The 17,998-nt window shown below is 33.4% G+C and overlaps 2 protein-coding genes across 2 annotated transcripts; one reads left to right on the forward strand and one right to left on the reverse strand.

Annotated features, from left to right (window-relative positions):
- The first annotated feature begins 2,964 nt into the window (after positions 1–2,964).
- On the forward strand, positions 2,965–8,046 carry LOC129873089 (BTB/POZ domain-containing protein NPY3-like). The gene is given in 6 exon segments (XM_055948093.1): positions 2,965–3,119; positions 3,470–3,897; positions 5,106–5,175; positions 5,643–6,818; positions 7,000–7,554; positions 7,556–8,046. Coding segments are annotated over 5 exon segments (1,917 nt in total). The 5' UTR covers positions 2,965–3,119; positions 3,470–3,835; the 3' UTR covers positions 7,610–8,046.
- A 7,153-nt stretch (positions 8,047–15,199) lies between these two features.
- LOC129873286 (probable N-acetyltransferase HLS1) lies at positions 15,200–17,508 on the reverse strand. Its single transcript, XM_055948351.1, has 3 exons — positions 16,980–17,508; positions 16,682–16,878; positions 15,200–16,427 (listed from the first exon to the last, which is right to left on the reverse strand). The coding sequence occupies exons 1-3, from the start codon at positions 17,163–17,165 to the stop codon at positions 15,563–15,565; spliced, it is 1,248 nt and encodes a 415-aa protein (XP_055804326.1). The 5' UTR covers positions 17,166–17,508; the 3' UTR covers positions 15,200–15,562.
- Positions 17,509–17,998: the final 490 nt, after the last annotated feature.

Below are 17,998 nucleotides of genomic sequence, written 5' to 3' on the forward strand. Positions count from 1 at the left end.
GCCCATTTTTTTGATTGGACTACTCCATGCCAATAGATATACGTTGAAAATTAAAAAAATCATTGTCCTAAATTGTTTGGAACTTTTAGTTTATTGAGGGTCCATTTAATCAAATTTTAGATTTATATTTATTGGACTAGTTTTAATTTATTCTTTATTCAAAAAAATACACAAAAAATTACTTTATGCTCTATACTCCATATTTCTCATAGGTGATATCAAAATGAATACAAAAGTTTATTGAGGATCAACTTATTTGGCTCTTGAGAGTAACAAGTGACGCTAATAAGTAATTTGTCACAACTCACAACTAGTAATACGTAAAATTAAAAGATGATACTCTTTAACTTCAAAATTTACCATCCATAGTATTTTATTATCTCACTTTTAGAAAAGATTACTAGTATTAAGCTTTGTCATTGGGAGAAGCTGGTTGACCATTCACATGTTACGTAGAAATCACGCTGAGATTGCTCTTTCTTTCAACTCTCCTGTGTAGCAATGTATAATTAATTTTACTTTAGGGTGTGGTTTACTAGCTAGTTAATGTGACTGATTTAGAATCATAAAAGTCTTCAGTTTGTTTTTTAGCAAAGGCAAACAATACTAGATATTTTTTTTTATAACTAAATCTAAGTAGATAAACTTAATTTATACTTATACTCGTGAAAAATAACAAATAACTCGTGAAATTAATTGACATGTCCCTAAAAAAGTACACTTAAATTTAAAAGCGAAGACAAAGTCTAATGATCTAAAAGAGACGCAATCCTAACTCCAAAGTCAGCCATTAGTTACCCATGTGTCACCCACAGTAAGGCTCCGTCCATAACTCATATTCAGGCGGAGTCAAGTAGGATTGATAGATGATAGAAAATTGTATTAATTTTATTTCGTTAAAATTATTATATATATAGTATATATTGAACTTTTTTCAATTTTTTTATGGGTCTATTTTTTTATACTTTGAATTTCAGTGAAAATATTAGTTCCGCGCTAACTCATACATTAGCAAAATTTACTGTATTAAAATTTACTTTTAAAATTGATGTAACAGTGTCCCTTTAATTCATTTTACAGGGTTTGGTTTTATGACATTCGTGTGAACGAGTTTGCACTCAAATTACTGTAACTGTCTATTAGTCAAATAATTATACGTAATTTTCAAACTTAGTTGTGTCAAGTCATCTGTTTGAATTTCTCATATCCATTAATGTCAATGAAACTGATTTCGTATTTACATAATTCAAGACTTAATTATATATACTGATAGCTTAAAAGAACTTCCATTTTGCGTAGCTTTTCATGTTGATGTTGTAAAAGATCATTTTCGAAGTTAGGAGGTTCCTCATTCATGCTTATTTTAAAAGTTACTTGTTGAATTTGAATGTTTTGATATAGTTTCTTGACTCTTTCAGTATATATTATTATTTTTTTCCTTTATACATTCATCCTAGGTTATATTGACATGTGGTGCGGAGAAATTTGGCATCGAACCTTGTATATTTTCATCTAAAAAATATTTAAACGCGAGAAGAGCTAGATCTTGTTACCCAGTTACTAGTGTAGACTGAAACAAGTTCAATCCTTGACGGACTATGGTGCTTGAGATTAAGACATAAAAGATCGGAGAGCATGGAGATCGAGGATTAGTTTAGACAATTAATAGATAATTAAGTATTTTTTTTCTTTCTAGTGATATAGACCATGGTCTAGTCTGGAGCATTTTTTCTTTTACCTTAAATTTTTTTGGTTACTATAATTATTATTTTTTTACTTTGATTGTTTTTACTGTCACCAGTTTTCTTTGGATCTTTTTATCATAATTTTTTGACCCTCGATAAGCAAGTGAATGTGGTCGGTACGTGGCGAACGGTTCATCATCGTGTAATTCATTCAAAGTTTCAAGTGAGAAGTATTGAAAATATTCATAAATTTGGTGTGAATTATTAGTTTTGTCTTAAACTATTAGCAGACTTAAAAACACCCATTTACTTGATTAACTGAACTTAAATACAACCTCGATCTTACAACATGAGTGAAATGCAAACCTAAATTGGGATGTATTTAAGTTTAGTTAGTCAAGTAGAAGAGTGTTTTTAATGTTGTCAATAGTTTGAGAATAAAACTAATAATTTACGTTAAGTTCAAGAGTGTTTTCAAAAAATCTCTCAAATTTCAAATTTATTCTATTTTTTTAATATGTAATCTATCAAAAAAAAATTTTCTAATCCCTAAAATAAAGTGATAAAATCTACGTAACCCCACCCTTTTTTATGTTATTGTTGTTTGGGGTGGTGGTTGAGATTAACTATACTTTGGTGCTCAACAATTATAACTCCAACTTTATATTTTTGTAGGCAATATTTCAGCTCGCCAAAGGCCAAGACTATACTGCTTCAGATTAATTTTTTTTTAAAATAAGGAAGAAAACGAAAGAAGAAATATTAAAAAAAAAATCTACTATAGTTGTTTAGAGAAATGATATGGAAAGCACTGTTATAATAATGCTAAAAAAATACGGGTAAAAGAAAGAAAGGTTTGTTTAATTGGGAAAGTGTTGGCAAAAAAGTCGACTATGTCAGATTGGCGTGCGTATTAGAGTTTGGAGGATTGATGATTCTTTACACCTTTATTTGCGAAAAAAAGAAGCCAACCCCACTTTCCAGTTTCATCTAAAAAAGAAAAATGGAGTTAAATACAGCTATGTTGTGAATTAAGGGAGTAGTTTTCTTCGTAATTTCTGGGGTGGAGAGAAAAAGGAAAGGAGGGTAATGGTGGTGGGGACGGCGGTGCTGATTCTTAAGAGATAGATTGATATCTAAGTTTTTTTTGGGAACATTCTGAGATTGGCTTTTTGTGAATACAGAGTGTTGCTTTGGTGGCTGGCAAAGATTAGAGACAAGTCATCTTTTTCATGGTTGGTTTTTGTGTTCTTGTTGGCTCTATCTTTCTTTTTTTTCTCTTTGTCTGATTGCTCATTGTGGGTTTTCTGTCCTTGGGAATGTCTTCTTGGCTTTGTACCTCAAAGTTGTTCTGCTTTCTCTAGTGCTTTTACATTCTATTTACACTCTTCATTTTTTGCCTTTGCCTTCACATGATATTTCATTGCTTTTTCGGTGAGTCTTTTGGTTCTTTCTTCTTCTGATTTTTATTGGTTGGGTTCCTAATTTCTTGCATTTTTCAAGAAAGTATGGAGTATTGCTGTATTCACGAGTATTTGTGATTTTCTTTGTAGCACGTTTTCAGTTTGATTTGTGTGTTAAAGTGATATATTCGATGTGAATGCTCTGTTTTAGGCAAATTTGTTTCGTTTTACTTTCAAGTTCAGAACAATTTTTTGGTTATTTGTGCATGTTTGTTCACATATATGCGACCTTCTAGACCCAAATTGATGATTCTTGTCGACAATTTTTGGTGGTTGTGTTCTTGAAAACATACCTTAGATGATGTTTCTTTGTTATTACAGGTCCTTCAACTTCATTGGTGACAGGGGACTATTGAGTAGAGAAAGTTGTTTAAATAAACAATTAGAGGAAGGACGGTGGTCTAAGTGGTGAGCATGTGGTCTCTGGTTTTGAGACCTAAAATTTGCATAGTTTGAGGGATTGAGTCGGTTGGGTTGTATATCTTGGACTGGACTTTTGTGGTTGGTTGTAGTTGAGCTTACAACTTGAACCAATAAAGAAGCCAACTCTCCTTCTTTAAATCTTGTGAAGTTTGGAAGTATAAGAACTTCCAGGTTGCCTTTTCCTTTCCTTGGCATTGTTCTCTCAATTACTGCAAGTTTAGAATTGAGATACTGTAGGTGAATCGATACTTCGAGAGCGCAAAGATGAAGTTTATGAAACTTGGATCCAAGCCTGATCAGTTTCAGACCAAAGGAGATAATATCAGGTCAATAGTTCAACCATCTTTGTGAATTTAGTTTATTTTCCTTCAGTGAATTACACACCCTTTTCTTTGTTCTATTCTAAGTCGGTATTTCTTTATTCTTCATATATGTCTTATTTTCCGGAGTATTAGATTTTTGTAGTGCTACTATACTTGTTTCCTCTCATACAATATGTGTGTATTGTCTTTCCTAAAGCTCTTCCTGGAAATTTTCAATCACTTTTACATTCTTAAGCATGTTGTTCACAAGAAGAGTGAAGCTAAGTTTTGGAACAAACAATTCTCTTAGTTGCTTACTGTCCTACAAGGACTTAAGTGCCTCAACCACTTATTCTTCATTCCCCTCCTCTTGCCGAATATCACTTATGCATGTGCAAAGTAAGATAGACTGAGACCTTGTGCTGCTCATAATTTCTTCTCTGTTTCTAGCCAACCTGATTCTTTCAAAGCCAACCCATTATGTTGCTCTACTGTTTTAGCTTGTGAAGTTATTTGAAAAACTTATTTGCTTCACCATTTTGCGTAAGTTGTAAGAACTAGTACAATTGGGAATAACATTTCTTACTTATAAAATATCTCAACTTCCAAATGACATCCATAGCGTCATCCAAAGAGAGAGGAGTAGTGTGTATAAGACTTCCTTTTTCTCGTCTATGAACTAAACTTTAAAAGATTGGTTCATAACATAACCTCATTAATGTCAAAAGCTTTATCTCATGTCGTGTTTGTCCAGAAGCAACTCCCCCCCCCCATCCCCCTCTCTGCTACCTTAGTTCTTCTCAAGACAAATAGCTTGGTTAACTGAGGACTTTTCTTCTATCATTTTTTCTAGTTCCAATGAAATTTTTCTCTATGAAAAAAAGAATACGCTATTTTAACATGAGAACTGACACCCCTCTCCCTCTCCTTTAAACATATGCACGAAACCTTCTTACAAGCACTTAGATCATATACCATTTACAGTACCTCAACAAAAGCTGGCCTTTCAGTGATAGCTGATCTCAGATTGTCCTTTGTTTCGGCAGGGAAAACCTCTATTTTTCAGTCCAGCGACTACATATTAGTTATGTGCACTATGGAGGGGTGTATTATCTAAGACCTGTTACTTGTTTTTTTTTGATATGTAATGTCTTGGCGATGTGTATATTATTTGAGTTAACATTGTTTGAAGTGGTTTCATCATGAATATGATGTATGAGCTTCCTATTCAGGTATGTAGCAACTGAATTGGCAACAGACATGGTCATCAATGTTGGAGATGTAAAATTTTATCTCCACAAGGTATGCTCTCCATCTTAGGCCGTATTTGTCACACTCTTTTTTCTGCATGTTAAATCAAAATTGTAATTTTGAAACACAAGCTTTGATATTGATTGACCTGATTATTCCAGAAATACTACTATAAAATCAATTAGTTATCCTGTTGGCATTAGACATGTCTACACCAATTATCGAAGTGCTTATAGACAAAATTGACTCAGGTGTAACTTTTAACATACATCAGCCTGCTATTGCATTAAAAAGTTTTTCATCAATTTCATCTTGGCTCCTACTTACTGCTGGTTATTTAGAAGGATAGGCTATCCAGGAAAGGATTACTCTCAATGAGAGAGCCTAATCATTCATTATATCAGTAGTTCACATGCTGGCAAATGTGAAACATACTCATGTTCATATTGTTGTCTGCTTACTATCTTATCCATTCAATACATTACTTGTTAATCCTAACAGGATTATACTTTCTCCAGTTCCCCCTTCTGTCCAAGAGTTTCCGTTTGCAGAAGTTGACAGCACATACAGATGAGGAAAGCAATGATGAAATCAACATCGACGATATACCTGGTGGACCTGCAGCTTTTGAAATATGCGCAAAGTTCTGTTATGGTATGGCAGTAACTCTGAATGCATATAATGTGGTTGCGGCTCGTTGTGCAGCGGAATACCTGGAAATGTATGAAACTGTCGAGAAAGGTAACATTATCTACAAGATTGAGGTTTTTCTTACATCTAGCATCTTCCGGAGCTGGAAAGATTCAATCATTGTTCTCCAAACAACAAAAGCTTTTCTTCCCTGGTCTGAAGAATTAAAGATCGTTAGTCGCTGTCTAGACTCTGTTGCATCTAAAGCTTACATTGACACCTCAAAGGTAGACTGGTCGTATACATATAACCGCAAAAAGCTTCCATCTGAAAATGGAAGTGATCCGCTATGGAATGGTGTGCAGAAGCAGCAGTATGTTCCAAGAGACTGGTGGGTTGAGGACCTTTCTGAACTTCATATTGACTTGTATAAACGGGTAATAACAACAATAAAAACAAAGGGAGGAATGTCTTCAGAAGTAATAGGTGAGGCATTGAGAGCTTATGCCTACAGAAGGCTACCGGGATTCAGCAAGGGTACAATCCAAGGAAGTGATCCTGTTAAGTATCAGTACTTGATTGATATGATTACTTCTCTGTTGCCCACAGAGAAACATAGTGTTTCATGTAGTTTCTTGATCAGATTATTGCAGACGTCTATTTTTTTGGAATGTGGAGAAACAGTAAAAAGTGAACTGAAGAGGAGGATTGGCCTACAGCTTGATGAGGCATCGGTAGCTGACCTCCTCCTTCGGGCACCAGCTAATGAAATTACTACATATGATATTGACACAGTACATGAACTTGTTCAGCAGTTCATGTTGCAGAAAAGGAGCGGTCAGAGTGATTTTCCTGAAGATAGTGGATTTCAGGAGATGTACCCTGCATTTGCATCAGACGCTTCCAAAGTCAAGGTGGCAAGGGTGATTGATGGTTACCTTGCGGAAGTTTCTCGAGATCCAAATCTACCCTTGGCGAAATTTGTCAATGTTGCTGAAATGGTGTCTGGCTTCCCTAGACCTTCACATGATGGAATTTACCGTGCTATTGACATGTATCTCAAGGTATCCTTTTTGCAATTCTCTTTTTCAAACAACACGTTTTCTAATCTGTAAGCTCGAGATATTTGGGGAAAAAAGGAGTTAATTAGTATAACCTCTATCAGCTACTCGAGGTGCCCCAATGGCACATTTGCATGACTGAGTTTATCTTGAAGGACTCTGAATGGTCATTTCTTTTTGGCAGGAACATCCAGGAATCACCAAGAGTGAAAGAAAAAGAATTTGTAAACTAATGGACTGCCGGAAGCTATCAGCTGAGGCCTGCATGCATGCTGTGCAGAATGAGCGCCTTCCGTTGAGAGTAGTTGTACAAGTTCTGTTCTTTGAGCAAGCCAGAGCAACAACATCATCTGGTGGTGGCAGCACCCCTGATCTTGCTGGAACCATTAAGGGTTTACTTCCAGGGGAGTCGCATGGGAGCTCAAGATCTGCTACAACAAACACAGACGAGGACTGGGATGCCGTGCCCACTGCTGAGGAACTTAAAGCTTTGAAAGGGGAGCTTGCTACTCTAAGGATGAGGGACAAGGAAGCTGGTTGCAATGATACTAATTCAATAGACATGAAAATGAGTGCTGAAAAAGCTAGTGGTGGCAAAGCAAAGGGTTTAATCATGTCCAAGAAGCTCTTCTCAAAACTGTGGTCCAACAAAGATAGACTTAGTGAGAACAGCAGCTCAGATACATCAGAAAGCCCCGGATCTTCCAATGCAGGGGAATCGAAGTCCACCCCATCAAGAAGTAGGAGGCATTCCTTGTCCTAATGTTAGTTGCAGATTAACCAATTTCTCGTAAGTTTTATGTAAAAGTTTCACCCCATGTTTGATTCTAGGATTCGAAGAAGTTATGTCTGCCTCTAACCCTTGAAGTAGTAGGGAGAATTCCTCCTATAATTTTTGAGCATTTTGAAGAATGAATTTGCAAGGTTAGATCTGCTTGGGACTGAATTGGATCCTCTAGTTTTGATAGTTTTTCAGTTGTATTCAATTGTTCTCCAAGAGAAAATAGGAGACCACCTTTGTTTTAGGCTCTCTTTTCACAAGACTGGAACAAGCAAAGTCTTTTTGTGTATCAAGGCCAGTGTGGCATGGCAAAGGACAAGGCAGGAACAATATGGACACTAGAGACATTAAAATTCTTAAAGGGAACCACGTACTTTTGCTTTATGCATTTGGTATTTGTAGTGGAATACAAAATTCCATTTTGAAGTAAGAAATATTATATTTATAGCATGAATTAATCTAACAAGAAGTAATGTTGATTGTCAAATTGACTATACAACTATCTACATAATACATAGATCTTAATAAAATATCATAATAGACCAATGATAAAAGCAAGGAAACATAAAGTAGTCCGGGAGTGAGGATTGAAGAAGAGAAAAACTGGAACTATTGAGGAAAAATAATAATCAGGAGGGCGATTTCTGAAAGAAAATAAAGCTGGAGCTAGGTTCTTTAATTTTTTTCGTCTTTTAATAGAAGTCTAAATAAGAATAAATTGGGAGCATTGGCAATGTGTTACTGTCTATAGGTACTAAAGGAACTTTACACACTAGTTGGCTACATTCACTACTTATTTTTTCTAGCTAGTATATATAGATTATACACTGATTATTCATAATAATATATATATTATACATGAATTATATATATATTGTACGTCCTCCTGATATTTTAATTTAACCAGTTGGGTAAAGGGCTATTAGGTTAATTCTTCTTCTATTCCTCCCTATTCCTAAACACTTTGTTTTGTACTGTTGGGCCAGTATCTCTGGTTAAGTTTTGGGCTTAACTGTTGAATGACAGTAGCTTTCAAGGGTTCATCAACTAATGGTTAACTAAAATACAGTAGTCTATCAATATTGATGATTATTTCGATATTCTGGTAATTCTTGTCCATCTTTAAATGGAAGTAGAGCGAGGTTTGCCTTTATAATTTATCCTAGAATATTGGAGTTGAATAGTCAGAGTCACTTCTTCTAGTTTACTTTATTATTGAATGATTCATTTTCAAGTTTTAATATAGCGTTAGGCTTGATTAATTTCTGTATAACTTGTCAACGAATTGGACCCAAAAAATGGGCCGAGAGAGTGTAAACGGGGGTATGAGCCTTCTCTCATAATCTTGGTCACGTTGCAACATTAGTTTGACATAAAATTGCACGTATTGTCTTTGAAATTGATTGTTCTTAAATTTTGTCCTTTTACAAATGAATTTATTCCTAATGAGGCACAAGTTCTTAAGAAATTGAAGTTATGTATGATATAACTTGTGGAATATTATGATACAAAAAATATAAATTTATGTCTAACTAAAAACTATTTATTATGAGACGCATAAATTAAAGGACAGCCAAAATAGGACCAAAAGTGCAAATGACCCTTACCCTGAAACCTAATAATTTATTGGACTAAGCAATGACTGCTTGCTTCTTTTATCTTCTTTTTTTTTCAGTTATAGAAAATCAGCTCATTAGCAGTCCTTTTATCATATGAAAATATAATTAGCTCAATTCATTTAAGTTTGGTGAGTTAACAACCTTAGTATTTATTAATTATTTATTTTGTTTGTTCAATTCAACCCAGGTAAAAGTTAAGTTGATTGGCCTATATATATATATAGGCTAATGTAGGTCGAATTGACCAATAATAATAATAATAAATACTGTATAACATGGTATATATATTGATAATAATTTAAAAAATATTACATAATTAAATAAATTATAAAAAATGAATTAAAAAAAAATAAACTAGGTAGGAGTCTGATAGGTTTAGCAATCACTCACTATTTAGCCCATCGTAAGTCAATCTATGCCCAAAAAAGTTTTGTCCCGCCTAAATTCATTCAAACTGTCTTGTATTTAACATGCATAATTGTTATTTATGGCCCTTTTTTAGGTCGAACTTTATTTTCATATTATTTGATGTATTATTGTGATGTGCTAGATATATCCCTCCCTCTTATCTTATTTAATTTGACATTATTAGTTTTTACTATTTGCATTCAAACAAATCCTTCTTTTTATGTTGCTTTCTCAAACAGTTCTGAAACAGTGCTATTTTTCTGAAAATTGTAGTTTATGCTACTTTTTAAATGACGTTTCCTCAGTACACAAAAGTACAAAATAATCTTCTATTCCGAATTCATATTTTCATTTTTAATTATTTTTTTTATACAGAGAGTAGTTTTCGTAGACTGCGAAATGGGAGATGGGGAGTGCAATGAATTATTATAAGATTTTTTTAGAGTTCATACAATAAATTTTATACTTTTGAAACAACAAAGATGAATTCTACCATATCTATCTGATCTTTACGTAAGCAGACATTTCGAATTGACAACATTTTTTTGAAGTTGCTACTATACAATAGAAGAAGGGCGGAAAAACTAGCCCATGAAACTATGACCCGTTGGATTGGTTCAGTCAATTCACTTTGATCTACCTAATTTAGCTCATCTAAAAGTTGGTTGATTTAAGCTAAATATGTATCTCAAATTAATTTATGAGAAATCTTATCAAAATATATGTAATATATATCCACAATAACGATATTTTTTTAGTTTTGCTTGATAATAAGATAAAGTAAAAAATTGTAAAAATTAGACGATTGAGTTATGACCTTGTTGTGTTTAACACATGTTGGCCCAGCCCATCTCAACTGAATTCAGTGCATTTCGATCCGTCTAAATTAAACCAAATCAACAATTTGTCACCCCCTAAATAATAGAAAGAGAATTATATTTTGAAGTTCCAAAAATTAAAAGGGTTATATAGAAAATACTAGAAAGAGGAGTCAAACTCAAATGTCTCGTCCTTATAATAATTTCGTACAAAAATATTCCTCTTATATTTTTAGTAAGTAGCACTAGTTTAATAACTAAGTTTATACGAGTATACATTTTTCCCAGGTGAATGCACAGACAAGGACAAAAAGATATGAATAAAATAAAACAAAAAGAAGAGAAAATATTTCTAAAAATATAGTGGGCAAATATTGATATGGGCCACAAAATCCAAGTTGAAGGCCCAGACCGTACTTGACCACACACAGGAGAAATGACCTTCTCCAAAAAAAACCAAAACGCAGCAAATGGAAGTATCCTTCGCCTACCGACATTCCATTATGCTACTTTGTTTTCACATTAGAATATTCTCTTTTTTAATGATTTTGCCTCTGAATTTTTTTTCTTATTTAAATCCTCAGTTGTTGTCATTCTTACCATGTTCCACCACAATTTCAACTACAAAGACAAAAATCATACATTGCTTTTTCAGATTATTGAGCTTTCACTTCAAAAACTGTCCACTACTTACGTACTACTTCCCCAATCACTCTATATGAATTATAATTTTGCATACTTTATCATTGCGACACTTAGCGTAAAAAGTGGAATAGTATTCACTATTACGTGTGTTCTAGCGATCAAACGAAATGGGTGGGGATAACAGAGTTACTAAATTCGCCTAAACATCACATACTAGTTAATCGCTTCCCATGTCTAATCTGATGGACAGCCTAACCAAAATTGGCCTAAACAAACACCCGTGGGACCTTCCATCGACGACACCTACATAATCAAAGATTTATCCCGGGGATCTACCACAGAAAAACCATCTTACAAGTACAATGCCATTAAAAAAATACAACTGATAATCAGAGATTAGTATTTAGTCGTCTTTGACTAATAAGTATGCTAAAATATTCTAAAACCTATTAAGGCCGACAAAACTTGACTTATCTTAATGTGTAGTAAAAATTAGTGCTGCTTTTCTCCCACCTTACCTAAACCAACTCTCGTGGATCGAGCCAGGTGTGGAATTCTTTTCTGATTTTTGGTACAATATTGGGTAGCTGATACTTTTTTTATAATTTTTTTTTTTTAGTATATGTAATAAATATGATTAGGACCTAATTACTTTCTTATTGCCCCGGTCAAAGCTTGCCTAATTCGTTATATTTTTACCCTTACTAATACAGATAAGAGAATTATAATATTGTACTTTGAAAGTAAATAAATATCTACAAAACTAGTAATCCATTCTGATCTGAGATTATTTTTGTACTTATTTCTGTTTTGATTAATGATGAAATTGAACAAACAATTAAGAAGGGGCGAGGCAAAATTTATATAGCATTGTGAATTTTGGTGCATAAAGTTATTTGGACAGGGATCAATTGAGTCCGAAACATAAAGTATCAAATTATAACTATGTGCCCCGCATTAAAAGATTCCAAGTCAATCACCCTCATCTCTAAGATTGTCTCAATAGATTTGTCTAGCTACCCCCTCCAAATAAAAAATAATAATATAATAATAAAAGACATCTTCTAAATTACTTTAACAAATAAAAGATCGCGCTAGACATTCACCTTCTTTAATTAAGCCGTATCTCATGATTGGATTGGGAACAGAATATGAGGATTAAATAGTCATTTTGGTATGCCAGGTATCCGTCGTTAACTAGATAAAGCGAGCTCGGTAAAGGTGTATATTATACATTAGGCTAAAGTTATTTTTATATTGTCTGAAATTGACTATCCACAATGACATCTAACTCTTGATCGAACACAAAAAAATAGCAAATTAAAGCCAACCATATAACAAAAGTAACCATAAAGCTTCATGAATTATATGATCATATAACTACTTTTCCAACTAGATAGAAAACGATTTCCCGTGACATATTATTGTTTGATGAAACAGACATATATGATTGTACGAGCAGCTTTCAATTCTTATTCTAGATTCCCATAATATTGCTTGAGAATGTAAGTTAACTGATGAAAACTAAATTGTTTATTACTTGAACAAGTAAATTTAAGGGATCTCTTAAAATATAGTAATAAAATTAATACAGTTAACTACCTTCATATATTATTTATTACTATATTTAAACTTGTTACTCTTTTGAACTCCATCTACAATAATTCTTATGAAACTTTGCCAATCATAACAATAAAAGGTCTTAAATTGCATTTCACCGTGACTCCTACTTTATGATAGGGTTTAAGTGGGAAGGTAAAAGTTTCATGAAAAAAAAAGAAGATATGATCGGCACTTAATTATATATTAATATATATAGTCATGATGCACCAAATTAGGTCTTTAATTGAATCTTCCTTTCTTTCATCCTTAAACTCAAATTTGCTCCTTATAATAGCAATAATAAAATATCAAATATCATTGAAAAGTTGTGATGGAATAGATAAAATCTCTTTATTTTTAGTTAAAACGTCTTAACTTCGAGCCAAAAAATCTTGGACAATAAGAAGTGTTTCCCTCTATATGTGTCTTACACAATATGAATTCATATTAATCAGGACTTAATGTAGATATCGAACAACAAATCAAAAAGAATATTTTTTCGGTTTTAATATGATTGTCTTATTTTCTTATTTAGTCTACTTTAAAAAAATATTTTTTTTCTTTTTGACAATTCTTTAATCTCTACTTTCCACGTGATATGTTTAAAATCATAAGATTAAAGTATATTTTGATATTTTTATATATTTTTAATTTAAGATAAAAAAATTCAAAATATTTCTTATTTAATCAAACTTCGTGTCAAGTAACTGAATTAGAGATAAAATTAATTACACTTTATTCTTTTTGAAAGTATATACAAATTGTAAATAAAGTTCCAAAAAAATTTCTTGAAAGGTTAATTAATTAATAAAACTATCATTCTTAATTATATTTTTTAAGGGACGTACAAACGAAAAAGTGAACAATTAATATAGGACTTTGGGAGTCAATTAAGTATCAGGAGAAAAGTGTGTAGTTTTATATTTCGAGATATGATGGTGACTGATCATGTATAACAATATGATGGTCTGATTTCATCCAAATTGCACCACCCTCTTTGTCAGATACACCTATTTCCATCCAATATTATTTATATAATATATGCAGAGATCAAAAAGACAACAATCTTCGAATTAATAATTTTTCTTCCATTCTAAACACTCAAGTTGGCAGCCAAATATTGTATAATCTAATTACTATTTTCCCCACCATCCAATAATTAATACTGATAAGTAACATCAGTATTTAGAGAAGCCTTTAATTTGTCTACCATAAACATTACACTTAGAGGAATTCCTGGCTGGTCCCGAAGGTAATGGAGACCAGAAAAAAACAAAATTATATATAGTGGAAAATAAATTGGTCCCTCAACATTCATGTGCAGTTGAAATAAGTGGAATGAAGTCGATCTCCTTGGCCTACCCCCAATTGATCCCTAATCACTACTATCTTTCTAGTTCTTTTTTCTTTGGCCCGGGGGGGGGGGGGGGGGTGTCAACAACCGTTACAAAGCTTTCTTGCCTAATCATAATAATAACAGAGTAGTAGTAGTAGTAGTGTATATATTTGTTTTGAAAAGACAAGTAATATGAAAGTATCCAAAAGTGACTTGAATTTGGCTATCTTATCTTAATTATAATGACTTCGTCACACCTTATTTATGGATATATATTATCCACACCACATCTAGTTCCATGTTTTTGAAAAGGGTCCCCCATATTTGTCAATCTCTCCAATCCTCTTTCACTCACTTGATAAACCCACTTACAATTTCCTTTCACGCCCAACTACTAGTGCTAGCGCTTTCGTCTGTTTTTCGATGACATATATGCACTTTAATTGTTGAAGTCTTCATTAATTTAATGACTGCGTAAAATTAGTTGAAGAAATAGCAGTTTTCACAATCATGTTTTTTTTTTGCAAGGGGTTAAGCTCAAAATCTTTAATTAGGGCTAAATACAATTACAAAAGTAGGCCAAATGCAAAGGATCATTCCAAGTTTGCACATATATTCCCTATGTCTTCTACTCCAAATATAACATTATTGAGCAGAGTCAAAAAAAAAAATTAATCATAGAATATTATAGTTTTCACTTCTTAAATCACATTAAGATTGTGAAAGAAAATACCAAAAAAGTTATTAAAGAAAGTTTAGTAGGAGAAGTTTGCTATAGAAATATCATAATTAAATTTTCTTGCAAAATGTTGAGCTATAAACAAGTAAATTAATATAATTCTAGAATTTCCACAAATAAAAAGGGTGATAATTTTAAGATGAGCGGCATAATCTACTTTTTTTCTGTAATTTCAAAAACATACAAAGACTAAAACCAACATCACAACTATCATCTAAAGATAATATGTAGGCGGCATTGACAAACTTTGTACTATGGAATCGTGATATAATCTATATTTAGACGGAGAGAGGAAAATTTCTAGTAGAATATTCTGTGAAAATATATGGCTCGGAAATCCTTTTTTTCATTATATTCCAGTTTAGTTAAATGGATGGTTTCCTTTTGCATCTAAACTTTTATAATAAGGAAAGACAAAAAGGATGAGATAGAGAATGGAAAATAACACAAAATCCAGCATATAACAAACCGATACACCTTCTCTTTGGCCGAAAGAGGATTCAAAAAGCCACATCCATTTTACATAAAATGTGGGATATTCCACCCCTTTACAGCTAACCAACAACAAAACAAACTCTTCTCTACATCATCATTACATATTTTCTCATTTCTTCTTAAACTTATATCTAGTTATATAAAAAATTTAAATTTACTTGAAATTAAAATGAAAAAAGAAAAAAGAAACAGAACCTACTAAAAGGGAAATATCAACTTTACCACCTGCTTTTTCTTTGAACTTCTAAAATTAGATTCTCTACTATTGTGAAAGGACATGGAGCCCCCCTATTTTTTATAAAAGTTAGACTTCTCTAGGATCAACAAATATGGAAAGACCAGGTTGTGATTTTGTCCAGTCACCTACAGACCCGTCACTATAGTCTTCCCCTAATCGTTTCATGCACCATAGATCCTCAGCGCATGATAGCTTCTTCCAGTGTGGGATTGCTAACCTCAACGGTTCCCCGCTCGCTACCTCCGTCGCCACCACGCTACAATCCGATTCTTTGGCCAAATTGTGAGCGAAATCACATAGGGATTTCATCAATTTAATGGCTAGTGGGCCTTCACCACCAAGCCCATACAAAAAGTGAAGCCCAAATGGTTTGAAAACCTCCGGCACCGACGGTACCTTCATCCATGGAAAAGCCCGGTCCACTAAACGGGTCATCTTAGCAAGAAACTTTGTCATTCTCGATGCGCCGCGGACTTCCAGATTGAACACGTCCTTACAATTCCACACACTCAGCACAGCCCATGACTCGGGGGGATTGGCCAATAAATCGTCTACACCGGGCCAAGTTTGGGCTGAGTAAAGCCCCTTCTGAACAGCTAGAAAGGTACCGAGATTGAGATTGTTGTTGAGAATGGAATCAATGTCGCGGGGGAAGAACTCGGTGGTGGAGTATCGGCGGCGGTATAGGGTTTCAGCGTCAGTTGGGTTGAGCTTGATGATAGTGACCCGAGTAGATACCCGAACCCGATGAGCGAAAACGGGTTGGACCAAAATGGACGGGGTACGAAACTTGGAGTAACCGCATTTGTGATTGAAGAGCTTAATGGAAGCTTGATTATCGTTTTCAGTAGCTATGTACGAATATTCGGCACCATTACCTCTAAACCACTCCTCCATTCCGCACACCAGTTTTAACGCAATTCCCATTCTCCTGAAAATACATTTTTTTTAATATCATTGTACTGTCGCAAAAAAATAGTAATAATATTGTAAAAAGACGAGTAATAATAATGCTATTAATAAGAGGGGTCTTTAGAATGTGTCCACACATTGATCAACTTTTAGCAAAAACTATACTATTATATTAAAGTGAAGATCTAGCGCTTCACAAAAAAAAAAGAACATTAGTAGAATCTATATAAATTATTTGAGACTGTCGGCATGAATGGATAAAGAAGAGGTTACCGGTGAGCAGGAGAAACACGGAGGCCTAAAATATAAGCGAGTTTGGTGAAGACTGGAAGCGGCTTAGTGGAATCAGAGCCGTTTTTGACATTCCTTGAGAGTTTTTTCCCACACGTAACGGTTTTGATGCAACCCCTTACCATCCCTACTATTGATCTCTCTTCGTTTTTTCCATTATGCACCACTATCTCTGCTACCTGATCATCATCAATAATTAATTAATATATATATATATATATATATATATGCAAATGAAGTTTTTTTTTTATATATATATATATATGAATGTTTAATATACCAGCATGAGATAGGCAGGAGAATTGCGAACTCTGCAAATTGGGTCACCCAAAAGATCGGTGTAAAGAGAGAGTTTACCAGTCGGGCCAACTTCGCATCTTCTTTCAACTTCTTCCACTTCTTTGCTATCTTTTTTTGCATCAAATTCTCTCAGAACTATCGACATTACATGACCATTGTCCACCATTTTTTTTCTTTCCTTTTACTATATATGCTAAAAATGTTTTGGACTGAATAATTTGTAGGAGCAAAAGAGAGGTTTATATAGCTGAAAATTAATAGTGAAGTAGCGAGTATAACGTGTAGGGGAAGGTCAAAAAAGCAGAGCAGCAGAGAAAAAGCTTTTATTCTTATCGAAATTGAAGAAAAACCCAAAGAAGGATGATATATGAACGACAAAGAGCAAGCGGCAAAGAAAAAAATAAAAATTAAAAAGGGTCCGTTAAAAAGCTCTTCTACTTTCTTTGGGTGTGTTGGTATTAGTTTTTCATGATTATGCACAGGTGAGAAATAGAGAGATTTGCTAAATTAGATGCATTCACCACTCTCCCCTTTTATACTGATTTCTGGGGCTGTCTTTTCTTTTCTCTACCACCCACCCCCTCCAACCCCAACCTGTTATTTCACTTATATTAAGATTAGTAAATCAGAAATAATAAATATACAAATAAAAAACAGTATTCGAGTCCACAAAATTTACTGTGTATCATTAAGAAATTTAATTTCCTCACTGTATCGGAAGTTGAGGATTATTTCCTTCAAGATAAAATTGATAAACTATTAAAGAAGTAGCGGGACCTCAAACTTCAATAATTTCAGCGAACTCAAAAGCAATCAACAAAATCACACAAAGACTCAACTTTATTTGAAAGAAAATATAAATATATATGCAGAAGAAGGAGAAATTTGATTAATTAAAAATGAGACAAAAAATCTTCTATTTATAGACAACAAAGAATAGTGTGAACAAGTGTTTATTGTGGTTTATCGGAAAAGTCACAATCCTTCACACAAGTCACA

This window comes from Solanum dulcamara, chromosome 11 (genome assembly GCF_947179165.1).
Source record: "Solanum dulcamara chromosome 11, daSolDulc1.2, whole genome shotgun sequence".
Lineage (NCBI taxonomy): Eukaryota > Viridiplantae > Streptophyta > Magnoliopsida > Solanales > Solanaceae > Solanum > Solanum dulcamara.